Below are 15,804 nucleotides of genomic sequence, written 5' to 3'. Positions count from 1 at the left end.
CAAAAATAACGTAAATGTCAATACGTAAACACAGTTAAAGAAAATATGTCATTACAAAGGCACGCTTGTCAGACCTTTTAAACGAATGTCTTTATCTGCGTATTCCTCACACTATTTAACAAGCAGTCTTCTGTACTCTAATTATAACACACGTTCAGACGATTCAACTTTATAAAGCTAGTCAATAACCGAATTAGACTTGTTCATATCCACGACAATAAAATTGTCTTCAGCCATGGTAAAGACGATATAAACATTTATAAAGAGTATTCCATCTTCATGTTTATCTTGACATGCGTTTCAGCCAATTCTTATTTTATGTTATTACAACACATCAATACTTAACATCTTTCATAAAGCCTATCTGGACGAATCATTTGTGATACAGATTGTTTTAATGATGCTATACTATTCGTTTAATTTCAAATTCACACTGGAAGAGGCGTCTCATTTCTGTTGGTTCTAATCTTGTATAAAAGGTATTGTTATGAAATTTTGTAACTGGTTTTTTTATTATATTCTAAATGAGTTGTATTGGAACTGATTGTAGTAGAAGTAAAATTTAACATATCAATACGCTTTATACATTCGGACGATGAAAACACGAAATTTGCAAGAAGTAAACACTAACTGCTATTCACACATCTACCGATAAAAGCTATTGCATCTCCCTAAAGAATAGAAGAAAATGGTGATACATATTTTTGATAATTAACATTAGGTGGGTTACAACGCACGTGGCAGATTGCATCACTTAGCGGTTTTCCCACTTCATCACACACCAACTAATGATCAATTTTTCAACAAGTAGGAGGACCATAAATTGATTCAAATTGCCACTTCAACATTGATTTTAACAAGTTCTGCCGTTACTGATTACTCGCTGGATAAACATGCTTTTCCTGAGATGTTTTAAACCGTTTTTGGGTTATGGATTGATAGAACAATACATAAATCTCAAATCATAGTATGGTACAGTGTACAACTCACCCGAATGCTTTTGAAGGCCCATTTTCTAAACTTGGGTAGGAAAGTATTGATTATTCCCACATAAACTCTCACGACACGTCCTAGGTCCCTACAAGTCTCTAATACGTATTTGTATTTTCTGAGAGTAATGACCATTTCAGAACTGCTGTGCATATGTGACATTTGTTGTTTGCCCAGATAACATATGAAGTTTGTCAACGTGTATCTTGCATCAATGCCTATACTTTTTAAAATGTATATGTAAACTCTCTATACAAGACAGCTACTATTCCCGAGATGATTATCCATTTCAAAACTGTCATGCATCTGTAGCTTTTGACAATATGACCTTGCACGCTTCACATCATGTCAAGGGCTATAACTCTTTATAAGAATTGACGTGACTTACTGGTTGTCAGGCAGACACATCAACATATCATGTATAACATAGACCGACAGAAATGCTGATAACAGTATAATCCACCCTCCTCCTAATTTAGTTATGTAGTATAAAAAACATATTGTCCATGAACAGTTTGAGGCCAGGTAAGTTTATATCAATATTTTTGTTGCCGTCTAGCACTCTTATAGTGGTATCCTTAGACAAATACAACTCAAGACATACATATCTAAACAGAGATCAAACGGATATGCTATATCCTCGAATGTAACAAGTATACAAGATAAACTTTGCTTTATAACAATTTCGAGAAAGAAAACTTAAACCAACTGATAATAATTACTTCTGTTTGCCCCAATGGATGCACGTGGAAGATCTTGCTAGAATAAGGAACCAAAGAACACCGGGAAACCCCACGCACTCGAACAGATGACCATTTCATGTTCAGTCGGCGAATCGAATCGCGGTCACCTAGGCGAAAGGCATATATGTAACCGCTGCGCCATCCGACCATCCAGGGTGTAATAGGAACAACGGGAATATGTTGATTTTATAGCTCTCTTAAACATATATTATAATGATAACATGTGTATCAAAATCATAGGAAGCACGTCTGATAAGTAAAACAAAGCGCTTTCACTTCAAATCTTCAGACGATTTACGATTTGTTTTGCTACCTCAGTAGGCCTACACTGTTGCCTACGTGGTAACTTAATTGTGTTATATATATAGCTCATGACCGACAATCTGGCGACAACAGAGACTTCAAATAAATCGGTCCAAAAATCGCTGAAGACATATGGGGCAAAAACCTTATTTATTGTATTAAAGCACGTGATTTCATTTTTCTGATTTAATGAGAATTGAAAATTTAATAAAACTATGAAACATCGTACTCACAGAACGACATCCTTGTAAATAACAATTTAGCAAATCATCATAACTTTAGTTATAGCGTAAAACTGATATCTGAATCATTTTACACAAATTGTCAAAATGATACCTGTACACGAATTTAAAATTGAAAACTATTAACAGTATATAACTGCAGAGAGGTTTTCTATAGCTTGGTATTATCATAATTAGATATTCGTGGTGTTAGTTGTTAACAAAAGGTTTCACAAAAGCTGGGGAGATAATGAATATACCAGGACTTTTTTTAGTTACATACAGCATATAGAGTATAACAACAATAAAATTTCAAGTTTGGATATAAATTCATTCCGGTAATGAAATTGCTGATCAAATTATATTATTATATTATGGTGAACAAGAATTCTACGTATATCCTAATCAACTTCGTTTCCTTGTCAACAAGAAAGTTACGATAACCAAAGTAAGATTCTCACTGTTGTAAAGACCTACCCTAATAATATTAAAGAGGAATTCGACGGCAGGCATTGAAAAAATGAAAAATACGTTGTTTTTGCCCTAATTTTATTGATTCGATTTTGGATTATGATTATGTTGATATGTTGGACTTCGTATTGTTTCGTTTTTATCTAAACAACAACAAGAGACAGCCGTTCACCAAAATAATTGTACCATATATAGTACATTAGTAAATAAACCACATTGTTATCTGTAATGAAAGTAATGAGTGCAGCAAGATAAATTTAGCTTAGACAAATCAGTTACAATACCCCAAGGTGAATGAAAACAGATAGTCTTCAATAATACCTGACTGTGTGACAACAAATGAGCACGAATGTTTGTGTTATTTCTTGTTAGAAACACTAGTGTATTATCATGAATTGGTGTCAACATATACATCTTTTAATTGTGACATTATTTTTTATCGTCTGTAAAGCTTTCATCAATTACGACCGCTCATTAATTTAATGATATTTTCATAGCTCTACAAAACCTTTATTAAACAACTTTGATTTCTATAAAACATACAACTTCAATAATGATTGACTTTACACAATTGTGATTTCTGATTATAAAAAAAGAGAGAAATGCTACACTCACTAGCTTCAAATTATTCAATCAACTACCACACTTTAGTATTTTAAGAGAATAAACAACACATTATTGCACTGAATGAATTCTAATAAATCAAATTAGAGGTCTTCTCTTAAGCCAATACTTTGTATTCTCTCAGCCAGATTAATGATAGCTTTAATACCACTCACCATATCAAGATGATTCCGAAACCTTTTCAAAATCTACCATAAGGTATCCTCTATGTGGTGTTAAGTTCTGTTTTCGGTGTTAGGACTGGTGGATTCGATATCACGCATTGAATTGAATTGATTCAAGATGGATCGAAAGACGCATACACTTTCAGAGTACACGGCCGTAATATCATTGTGCTTTTCCAATGTTCTCTTTGGTATTCTTATTATTCTAATATTTTTTCTTGATTTCTGATCTACAACTTTTTACATGTCGAATAATTTCATGACACGGCGGACAAAGCAGGCAACTTTTACTTAGACGACAAGGATTAGTGTCTTTGATCAGGCGTAATATGGCCTGGAGGTAACAATTCGATTGTTTTCCCAATTGTCTTTGCACAGAAAGACATCTAGCGGAAACCAAGAGCAGCTGATATTATTTATATAAAGTTGTTTAAATATAAAGTAACAAATACAATCTAATGTGATTACTTTTTACTTCCAGACCAAAATGAATTCCCAAAGCCTCCTACAGTGTGCCATCATGATCCTGTCCGCAGTGACGATATCTATAGCACTTAAAGAAACCCTGGCAACAGATGATGACGTCGAAACACCCTTTTCATCAGATAATATTGGTTATATTGTTGGTAAACTACAACGGCGCAGTGGACTTTCCCTTTTAGCACCTCCAAGTGTATATGGTTCAAAATTTGCACCCTACTTACAGAATCCTCCTAACAAACGCGCACGATACCTTATCTGGATGCCAGCCCAAGGATATGTATCTGTACCACAAGAAGACATTAGTAATGTAGCCGGAAGTTCAGCATCTTCAAAGCTGTTCAGATACGGCTAAAGACTGTTCTCGTCTCCTCTTATACAGGTGCTGATATGACTAGTGATAGCGTACTTTACCGATACAGCAAACAATGCCATTCAAAGCCATGTCAGATGCCATGGTGACGATACAGACTGTTGAAATGAGAATATACCACTGACCGAGACAATTCTATTATGATGGGATTTTAAGCTGTCCTTTCGTTTCTAAGAGAAGGAATGAACTTTAATAATAAGATACATTATCTAGTCTTTTTCGTTGTTTCATTTTACTCTTCTCGTGTATTTTCCATTGCATGAAGGAACGAAAATGCGATCTGATTAAGACTAATGAAAATGAAAGTATCTGTTTGTATGGCTATCGCTTTATCTATAGTATATATGTAATATTTCTCTCTACCTAAGTTTTGAAAACTAATTATCTCATAATCATAACCTGAAGGAAGACAGAAGAAATCATTAAAATTCAATCACCAGATACATATTAAACATTCAGAAATATGATAAACGCAATACAGACATATTCAGTGCTGTATGAATTTTCATATCAACTGAGATTACTCATATTTGTCATTGAAGACCAAATGATGGCAGTGGTAGTGATATTCGTCAAAGAGCACAAGATAAAGACATTAAGTACATTATCTGGTCTTTTTCATTCGTGTGTCTTGTGAAGTTGTAAGAAAATATAGGTCAACAGAACAAGTCAAAAGGAAATAAAATCATTATTTTCAAGTTCATGAATTCCTTGTCTCTTCTATTCTTTTCTTTTTAACCAATTGAATGTTCCAGTGCCACAAAATTTCCTTTAAACTATTTGTTCCGGTCAACATCTGTGTGACATAAGATATCTTATATTTATTTTTCTTCTTCGATCACTGACAACACAGACGGTAGCTTGTAATCGTTTAAAAAATGCTCTAGATTTTTTGCTGATGCATTTCTGTACATTGTGTGTCATGTACAACATTTCTATACGTTATCTTACCAGGTTAAAGCATTGTATTCTCAAACTGTATTAAAACTTCCAATCTGAGCCGAGGCTTATTCGCCATTGCTTCCTTCCGTATCACTATTTACCAAATGGTTGTTTACTTTAATTTCGTACTCGTTTAGAATATTGGCATTGCTTGCAACACAACACCAGAGTGTTATATATCGAGATGAACGTTCTCAGCTTAACAGAAGCCCTATGAATTTTCCAATTAATGTGAATGAATTTATAATCATATTTAGAAGAATTTGAAGAATACCATCACGCCGTGACCACTTTTTTAAATGAAAATATGATCAACTTTAAAAAAAAATTAATCAGTTTATAGGTATGTAGCGATCACAAAAGCCATCCAGGATTTCTCAACAGGATGAAAAATTTGAGCTCTAATTAATTGCCCAATAAATTGGTCTTATAAACAACGGAAGGAATATAGTGTTAATACAGAAAGTTGATCGTTATTTTCTAAACAAAATGTTTTGCAGAAAGCCAGGTAATGAAAGCTGGTAAGTTCGCTGTTTGTAGCTGTATAACCCCTACAGTATTAGAAGATACCTGGTGTTGTTCTGTAGCTCTTACGAACCTTGGCATACCACAAACACAGAATGGTCAACGGATATCACAGAAAAAGAGAGACGGAAATACATATGGTTGTAACACATTGCACATATACTTAAATTTTAAAACTATTTTTTTTCTCAAGGTTCAAAAATCGTAAGCATTTTGCATCAGTGACAAGACCTAGAAGGGTAAAATATTTGTATAAAGCTATTTAAGTCATAACTTGATTCTCCTGATATTTACTCTTGCGCGTCATTTGTGTAAACTTCGTGTAAATACTAATCGTAACGTTATTTCATGTCGATTTCAAAGGCCGTTCACATTCTGAATACATGCATAGTAGCATAGTGTACAATATATAACCTATGCTCCGAACAGTAGCAACACACACCGCAGAATTTTAGACCTGCTTTGTAAGGTAAAAATCCCACACGTGTCCCCCGCATTCTTAAACGACGATAAAGGTTCTGAAGTACAAAATGTCACAATAACACCTAAATCAAGTACATTGTATCTTTTTATGGGTCCATGAAGATTATTTTCGATACACAAAAACAAAATAAAGATTTATGAAGTGATATTCTCTTATGATTACAAGTAATCGTGTGAAGATTTGATTTTTTTTTCGAGTCAAGGAAAAATGTAATCCAGCAGAGAGAAGAAAAACATGGACAACGAAAGTTTCCAAGACCACCAAAAAGAACATTTTCTAGCAGAACAAAAAGTGATATACAACAACATGAAGTGATAACAGCAGCTGTTACAGAAATAAGAAAAGAAACAAAGAAGTTGGAATTGAGACCAAATTATGTCATTACCATGTTCAGTTTAATAGTTCCATAATAGACCTGTCTGTCATATACACGACTTGGTGGTTCTTTAATTTGTCTGCTTGTCATATACAGTATTATTTTGGTGGCCCTTTCTTTGGCCTCAATGTCATATACCAGTAAACGATATACTGTAACCAGATGGGGTAGAGATATGATATTAATCGTATCCGTGTAGAAGATATATAGAGGGCGCCATGCATATTTATCTTCCTTCCGGTTTATTATTTATATTTCCATTCTCAAATATCTATTAAAAAATCAAAACAAAAACCAGGCAAACGTTGTTTAAATATCCCGCTGAACCAAATACTGACGTCAGCAAGTTAAAATCCGACACGAGTCGTAATTATATAGTTCCTCTTGTTATCATTAATAGCAGTTGTATGAAATAGTATAGTTACAAATTTAACTTGATTATTGATATAAAAGTGTACACTCTTGTAATTATTTGAATAATAACATTATTTTTTTATTTCATTTGAAGTAAAAGCAGTTGTTCATTGCGTACCGAAATCTCATTAAAAAGTGATGCGGCTCTCGTACAGATTTTACGAAACGAAGCGTTTAGTACATCTCCGGGAATTATTAACGTTTTTATGAAGTGAAGTGGATTTTCAGAATAGAATTATCACGGAAAATGGAAGTAAATTCTGTCAGTAAGTGACGACATTTTGTTTGTAACATATTCTACATTTGTAATTTGGACAATCAGATCGATGTCTAGTGTAGCAGACGAAGTTGACAACTTGGTGATCTAGTATGTTATGACGAAAATAATGATTTTGTGGCAAAATTACATGTTTGACAATAAGTTTGTTCTATTATAATATGATCCCTTTGTTAAGTTGCAAAATTTTGTGAAGGTCTTTCTGAAGTCCAAAATCATCGGATATGTCTATATATATATCGATGCCGAAGCGACAGTAACTGGCGGCCAGCTTTGATAACCTAAGAGACAACTAGATTCATCAATTCATACAGACTGTGAATTGCAGTACACAGCTTCATATACTACATTTTTGCGTATCAATGATATAAATGTATAGGCGAAGCTTTATATCAACCAAAAATACTTTTTGGTGGACGTCTCACCTTGACCACTGAGTGTGTATTCATACGCTTGACCAGGTGGGCGTTCATAGCCTGATATACTCCCATCTAGTTATACATAGAACTAAAAGGGAAACGGGTGGTAGAATGAAAAATATTATTTGGTGGCCCTTCAGTTAGACTAATTTGAATCCTCCACGTTGATATATTCTCTCCTTGCTACTCTTAAACTGATTTGGTTGTTATACACTCGACCTGTTTGCAGTTAATTGCCCTGGTTGTCACACCTTTACTTGTTAGAAACTTTAATCAATCTGGTTGTCATATACTGGTCTCGTTGTAACATACCCTACAGATTGGCTCTTGCATTACTCTGGTTATCACATACATTTTTGTTGGCTCTTTTTCTGGGCGTCTTTTATTTTACTCTTTCGATCTGCATGAAATTGGTTATCATAAACTCTATATATTGACTTTTTACTGGTCTGGTTGTCGTTTAACCTTCCTTTTGGCTCTGCAGGGCTTTGGTTATCATAAATTCTATTTCTTGGGTCTTTTCCTGGTCTGATTTTCATATATTCTACTCTTCGGCCCTGCATGGATTTCGTTATCACAAACTCTATTTGGTTGCAATTTTAATGGTCTTGTAGTTCTATATTCTACTTTGGCTCTGTATGGATTTGGTTGAAATAAACTCTATGTTTTGGCCCTTTTCCTGGTCTGATTTTCATATATTCTACTCTTTGGCCTTGCATGAAAATGGTTTTCACAAACTCTGTTTAATTGCCAATTCTCTGGTCTGGTTGTCATATATCATATTATTTGGTCCTGCATGAAATTGATCATCATAAACTCTACATATTGCCCTTTTACTGGTCTGGTTGTCGTTTAACCTTCATTTTGGCTCTGCAAGGCTTTGGTTATCATAAACTCTACATATTGCCCTTTTACTGGTCTGGTTGTCGTTTAACCTTCATTTTGGCTCTGCAAGGCTTTGGTTATCATAAACTCTATTTCTTGGCTCTTTTCCTGGTCTGATTTTCATATATTCTACTCTTCTGCCCTACATGGATTTCGTTATCACAAACTCTATTTGGTTGCCATTTTACTGGTCTGGTAGTCTATACTCTACTTTGGCTCTGCAATTGTCTGGTTATCACAAACACTATTTGTTGCCATTTCACTGATCTGGTTGTCGTACACTCTTCTTGTTGGTTCTTGCATTGATCTAGTTATCATAACTGTGATTGTTGGCTATCTATGTGGTCAGGTTGTCATTACTTTTTATGACCCAATAAATGCACTTATCCCTATCAGTGTAATGTTATTTTTCTGAGGATCATACAGTGTTCAAACCCTGTTTATATTTCTCTTTGAAATGATGTTTTTGCTACTAAATTAATTTTCCTAATCATTTTTATCAATCATGCCAGGTTTCTGAATACACAGTGTTTCTTTCTTAGATTTAAGACAGTATAGCCCCTAAACTATAATCTAAATATTCAAAGGTAGAACTGCATGAATATTGATAAATGTGTTTACAATTCACAATTAACACTGTGTACTAAGAAAAAGGAGCTTTGAAAATGTTCCCAATTTTTTCATGAAGGTTTTTCACAATGTTATCCGCAGAATGTACACTTAAATCATTCAATTCTGATAATCATGAAATTTAATTTTTTTGTGTCATTCGTTTCTTATGTTATGAATCCTTAGGCCCATAGTATCATTAATGAGTTTTCAAAGGACCAACAGTTGTAATTGGCTGAAGCTGAGCTTGATGATTGGCTTTTTTATGAACCTTATTTTGTGTCCAGGTTTATTTACCGACTAGATTCTACAATATCTGGTCTAAAGACTTGCTTCTGCATGCAAAGCTAATGTTTGGTTTGGTTTTAAACAAATGCGTAAACCCATTTCATATTACTAAAACAGCTCCACACTTTAAAGTAGATACAGATTTCTTAAATATCAATCAAGCTAAGATAAAGCCAAGAAAAATTGCACACTAAACTTTCAACTAAAAAAAGAAAAGGAATAGAAATCAAGCTAGAAGGGTTGTGAAAATTAATCTGTCTAGGAGTTTAAGAGATATCTTGTACACAAGCATTTATCTTATAAGTGATAAACAGTGACTTTTGACCTTTAACCTTGACCAGTGACAACCAAAGCCTTTCCATATGTAGGGCTTGATGGTGTATTGACATGGTGAGAATAGGAACACAAACTGACTACAGATTCAAAAGATATACCATACACAAGTTTTTATCTAAAAAGTCATCCACGATAGTCCAGGAGTGAGTCACTTTTGCTCCCTACACCCCTGGCACATGTTGTGGCTAAATTGAAGGCACAATGGAAGTAACTGGATTAGTTCTAAGAGAAAAAAATAACTAATCAGAAGCTGATACGCTCCTTTTGAATATTACAAAGGAGTGACACCTAAATTCAAAGCCATTACAATATATTGTTATGCAACCTCCAGATTCACACATGGAACCTTCAATTTTGCCATAACATGAGGTGAAGAGAACAAAATAACTCCTGGAGTATCGAAGATACTAAAAAATGGTAAATAGTGACCTATGACCTTTAACCTTGACCGGTGACCCTTGACTATAAATATGATGATATGGTGTGAATATTCATAAAATAACTTGTATATAAGCTCTTATCTTTAAGATTGTAAACAGTAAATTCCTAGCTTACCCCTGTCTAGGAAGAACCAAACTCTAGTCACATGTTGAACTTGATGGGGTGATGCTTCATTGTTATTGTGAACTACATCTGTTTAAAATATATATGACATGCAGTTTCCCATACACAAGCTTTATATTTAAAACAGGTCAAGGGAGACTTAAATATTTTACGTTTGCTTTAAGGAGTGTACTTACAGGTTTAATCTTAGACCGATATGCTTTGCCTTGCTGGAGATTGTCCCATTCTTCAATCCTTGTTTGTCTTTTTTCTTCTTCTTTCTGTAATGTCATATACAGACAACAAATGAGACTGAGTTTCATACATACACTCAATTGTCTAGCAGATTCTTTAAACATACCTTCAATGACACAAAACAACAAAAATGACATAGCGCCTGTATCACTCATCTGGCTTTTCTTGGCTGAAATTGCTTCATTAAAACTAAAGGACTTCTCAATATCCAAGCACACAACTCAATGCATGAAAATTTTCCTATTGAATCCCAACCATCTGTCCTCATGATGTCAGCCAAACCTTTCATACTCCAGACCCTATCATGTCTACAGGATAAATAATATCTTAAAGAATTGGCCATATTTCCAATATTTCCACTCTTTATACAAACTTGATTTCCCTTCTCCCATCAATATTTCAGACTAAATTTGAGTAAAATCTAATCATTACCACAGGAGAAGGATATTAAGAATATGCTATATTCAGGACGTCAGGACATGTTGTTTATGCTAAACAAATTCCCTTTCCCTCATCTATTCTTCGTACCAACTTTTGTCAAAATCAGCTTAATCGTTCCTGACTACTAGCTATTTGTAGAAAAAGTTGCTGGAAGGATGGACAAAAGCTCATTTGGCCCTTCCTGCAAGGCGAGCTAAACCTGTTTAAATAGAAAATATGACAACCAAGAGCAGTACAGTTACTGTATTACATATAAACAATTTTCTATATAAGAGCCGGACATTCTACGTACATTGTATACAGAAATTTCTGCTTGATACACTGCAGTGCTTAGATGATTTTCTGCATAAAAGAGTTGGACATTTCCAACACAATATATACAACTTTCTTCAGAGGAGTTGGACATCTACTGTGCATTGTATACTTAATTATATCTAATATATCTAACTGGAAATAAGCCCAGGACTTGTAATAATCCCAGATTAATATACAACTGGTTAGATATAAAGTAAATACTTTTTCATTGATCTGTAAAAGTACACCCTCTTTTTTGTTTTTATTTCTAATGCCTGTAACAATGATCATTACATTCTGATTCTTCAAAATTGAATCCTAATGTACATCATTCTTTCATACAAACTGAAGAGGAATTATCAACATTTCACCTAATTACAAACTGTATTCAGTTTCCGGGAATGAAAATTCCAAGTTATCTGAGAGTGATAGTGATGCCTAAGAATATAAGTTATTGTATATATGAAGATACAATGTATATGACACTGAGAAGTGCTTTAATCAATTGTCTCTTCACAGGTACCAGATAGATGCCAGTAAGTATCTACTTTTTTCGAATCATCAATTCTGAGACCTCTTTGTTGGCATAACACTTAGAGGCTGCAGAAAATTTCTGTAAAGCTTAAAGCAATACAACTAGACCTTTGAATTTGATATTTGAAAAGAAACAAATGATATGTTCTTGTTATACATGACTTCAAATTCACAACAAAAGGGGTGTAACTCTTGCTTACAAGAAGTTGTTTTTCAGCATAATGTGATGCTTTTGCATCATGCTCCTCTTGCAGTCTCTGCCTCGCCCTTTCCATGGCTTCCATACGACTCTGGGCAACATCTGGATCTGTACACAACAAAAAAGAAATGCAAGAGGAAATAGGTTGGCGTTTAAGATTTTTTGAGTACCTATACACATTGGTTTCCTAAAAGTGATTTTATTGAATTGCACAAAAGCTGATATATGCCATTCTTGAAAGGGAAAATAAAATTAATACTGAGAGAATGGCCAAGACAGTTGGATATGGAGAAGATAAAAGATATAGCTAGATGTCATGGCATTGAGAAGTTGACCTACATATTATGGAGATAATGTCTTAGATAACATGGAGAAGAAAACCTAGATATCAGGGAATGGAAAAGATGGACTAGTTATATTGATTTTAAGATAATGACCGATTTAAATATCTTTGTTAGTAATCAGTATACTATGTATCAGAATAGAAAATACTCTTTCACCTACAATAAACCTTAAAATATTCACTACATATTCAGTAAACTGTTGACAGCTAAAAAGTATACCAATTTTTTTGTCCCTGCTTTCTTCTGCTCTCTTTTTCATCTGACTGTATGCTGGTTTAACTTTCGAGCGAATGTAGAGCAGGACAAGACATCCAAACACTATGAACCAGCCATACTGCTGCAATATCTGTGTTACTGTAAAACAATACACATATCAATTTAATGGTAGCTAATTTGATAACAAAATATTAATAAGAGGCCCAAGGGGCCTTAACAGTCACCTGAGGAATATATATCAATTATCTGGGGATTTTAAAATGTTACAAAAATGTAACAACACTTGTGCAGGACCATGTGCAAAACATCTGTACCAAGTTTGAACATGACCCACCCAATGGTTCTTGAGAGGAAGTCCATAATGTCTTAGCCAAACAGAGGCCATCTTGGATTTTGAATCACCACAAAAAGTTAAAACACTTGCCAGGACCTTGTGTAGAACATTCGTATCAAGTTTCCCCTTTTCCCCCCTCCTGGAGCCCCTTTTGGGGCCACACCCTTTTTCTTTGCAAACTTGAAGCGGCTTCCCATGCAGATGCTTTGTGCCAAGTTTGGTCGATATCCATCCACTGGTTCTTGAGAAGTAGTCATTTAATGAAGGTTTTTACATATGGCCCCTTTTACACCCGATATGGGCCCAAAGGGAACATTATCACTTCTATCAACATAATTTCATATGTCCGTCACTAAGGGATGCTGTCTACCAAATTTGGTTGAAATCGGTCAAAGTTGAATTTTCAACCCTTTTGAGCGCCCCCTAGTGGGGCCGTTTTTGACCCGATTTTTTTTCATTCACACACTTCGTAGACCTTGCCATTAGGACCCTAAATATCAAATATGAATTTAATCTGACGGTTGGTTCATGAGAAGAAGATTTTTAAAGATTTACCTAATTTTACCCCCCTTTTTCCCCCTCCTGCGGCCCCTATTGGGGTCACGCCATTTTTCTTAACAAACTTGAAGCGGTGTCCCATGGGAATGCTTTGTGCCAAGTTTGGTCAAAATTCATCTAATGGTTCGTGAGAAGAAGTCATTTAAAGAAGGTTTTTACATATGGCCCCTTTTACACCCCTTATGGGCCCCAAAGGGGACATAATCACTTTTTTCAACATTATTTCATATGTCCTTCACTAAGGGATGCTTTCTAACAAATTTGGTTGAAATCGGTCAAAGTTGAATTTTTTACCCTTTGGAGCGCCCCTTTGTGGGGCCGTTTTTGATCCGATTTTTTTTTTCATTCAAAAACTTTGTAGACCATGCCATAAGGACCCTAAATATCAAATATGAATTTAATCTGACTGTTGGTTCATGAGAAGAAGATTTTTAAAGATTTACCTAATTTTACCCCCTTGTCCCCTCTCGTGAGGCCCCTATTGGTGCCACACCCTATTTCTTCTCAAACTTGAAGCGGCTTCCAATAGGGATGTTTTGTGCCAAGTTTGGTCAAAATCCATTAAGTGGTTCTTGATAAGAAGTCGAATATGTGAAAAGTTAACGCCGCACGACAACAGACAAATCATGATGACCTTCAGCTCAGGCAACCTAATAAACTATATTCTGTAGATAAAAATCTGCTCAGTTTCTGTTATTAGGTTTTAATGAATAGCAGGAGGAAGTGAAATGACAAATTCCCTGTCCTATTATGTCACTTCATGGGATTTACTGGTGACCTTTTACTATAGAGACTGATATACATGTACCAAGTTACTAGTTGGCTAATTTATGATAGAAATACATATTAGCCAACATTAGTAAGATGACCCACTCCCTCAAGAAACTGCGCTTTCTATTTCTGCAGCCATTTCTCATTCACCAAGGCTTTGCCTCCAAAAAACTACAATCCAGGTTTTTATGGTATACTTTCTCCTAACATTCCCTCTTGCCAAATTAGAAGATGTTAATCTAGTAATGTATCCTGTTTTCAATGTGTTTACATATCCCCCTCTCTCATACAGACTAAAACCACCACTATTGTGGGTACTTGGTATTTGTTTCAATATCTTGATTTCACTTACCCTGTTTCACACGCTGGGACTTGAGAACTTGTGATCTTTCACTATCTAGACTTACAGCCTATCGCCTAGGGGAAATTTCTACTACATGGGGCTAGTGCTTTGAAATAAAGTGATATGAACTATTCTGTTCACAGTACATTTACTAATTTCAACAAATCTGTTATGAGAAATAGATAAAATATCTTAGTGATTTCTAGTAAAATGAAAAAAAATAGATTTTATTTTATTGATTCATTACATCGACCTAAATTCACTTGTACTTCTTTCATTGATAAGATATATATGCCTGCCTGATAATCAAAGGTAAATTATAAGAAATGATAAGAAATTTATAAAAGTGTGCCGAATCTTCCTGAAAATGAAAGTAACCTGAGCAAACCTCGAGAAAGGTGAATGGTGTACTTTCGGACAGAGCTACTTACCGGTAGTAAATACATCAGATACGATTTGAGGATTTTCGTTTTGCAAATTCGGGGGGTGTTCAACATCATCACCCATGATGTCCTCGATTCAACATAAAATCAATGTAATACGTGTTACTATTTGTGTTGTTGTCATTCACCGGAAGTTTCACATTAAATATAAGAGTAAAATCGGGACCCGGAACCCGGTCCACGGATGCGGAACTGTAATTTGGGTAAACATTCTATTCAATTTTCAAATGCATAACAAAGATATGAACGATTGGTTGGAATCAATGCCACAGTAAATATAAGCGAATAACAAAATTGACTTAAAGGTTTAAGACGTCAGTAAGCGCTACATACCGGTCTGATAGGATCTGGATACAATGTCCAAGACCGGCAGAACAAAGTGATTCTTGATAATGTAGAGAGGTCTGTTGCAAAAGCTCGTATCCCATGTATACTCCTTTGTCCAATATCCAGCCTCTGTGTGATCCTGGTCGTATTTAAGTCTTTCCCTTTTGTTTGAAAGGACACCATAAGCGTTTCCCAACACTAAAAATAGTTCGTTTGTTCGACACTGAAAACGGAGAAATACAATATTTGTGGTGTTATTTATAGGTCTTAGCAAAGTA

General features: G+C 34.8%; 1 protein-coding gene across 1 annotated transcript in view; it reads right to left on the bottom strand.

Moving 5' to 3' along the window:
• The window catches only part of LOC132560798 (selenoprotein S-like), a 34,619-nt gene extending 19,297 nt beyond the window's left edge, over positions 1 to 15,322 (bottom strand). Inside the window, exons 1-4 of the mRNA XM_060225475.1 lie at positions 15,188 to 15,322; positions 12,754 to 12,888; positions 12,192 to 12,298; positions 10,665 to 10,748 (exon numbers count right to left, since the gene is read on the bottom strand). Coding sequence (XP_060081458.1) covers positions 10,665 to 10,748; positions 12,192 to 12,298; positions 12,754 to 12,888; positions 15,188 to 15,263 — 402 coding nt within the window. The 5' untranslated portion in view covers positions 15,264 to 15,322. The remainder of the gene's footprint in view (positions 1 to 10,664; positions 10,749 to 12,191; positions 12,299 to 12,753; positions 12,889 to 15,187) is intronic.
• Positions 15,323 to 15,804: the final 482 nt, after the last annotated feature.

The sequence above is a fragment of the Ylistrum balloti genome, unplaced genomic scaffold (genome assembly GCF_031769215.1).
Source record: "Ylistrum balloti isolate Yb309-2 unplaced genomic scaffold, AGI_CSIRO_Ybal_v1 Utg371114, whole genome shotgun sequence".
Lineage (NCBI taxonomy): Eukaryota > Metazoa > Mollusca > Bivalvia > Pectinida > Pectinidae > Ylistrum > Ylistrum balloti.
This window is presented reverse-complemented; position numbering and strand designations above follow the sequence as displayed.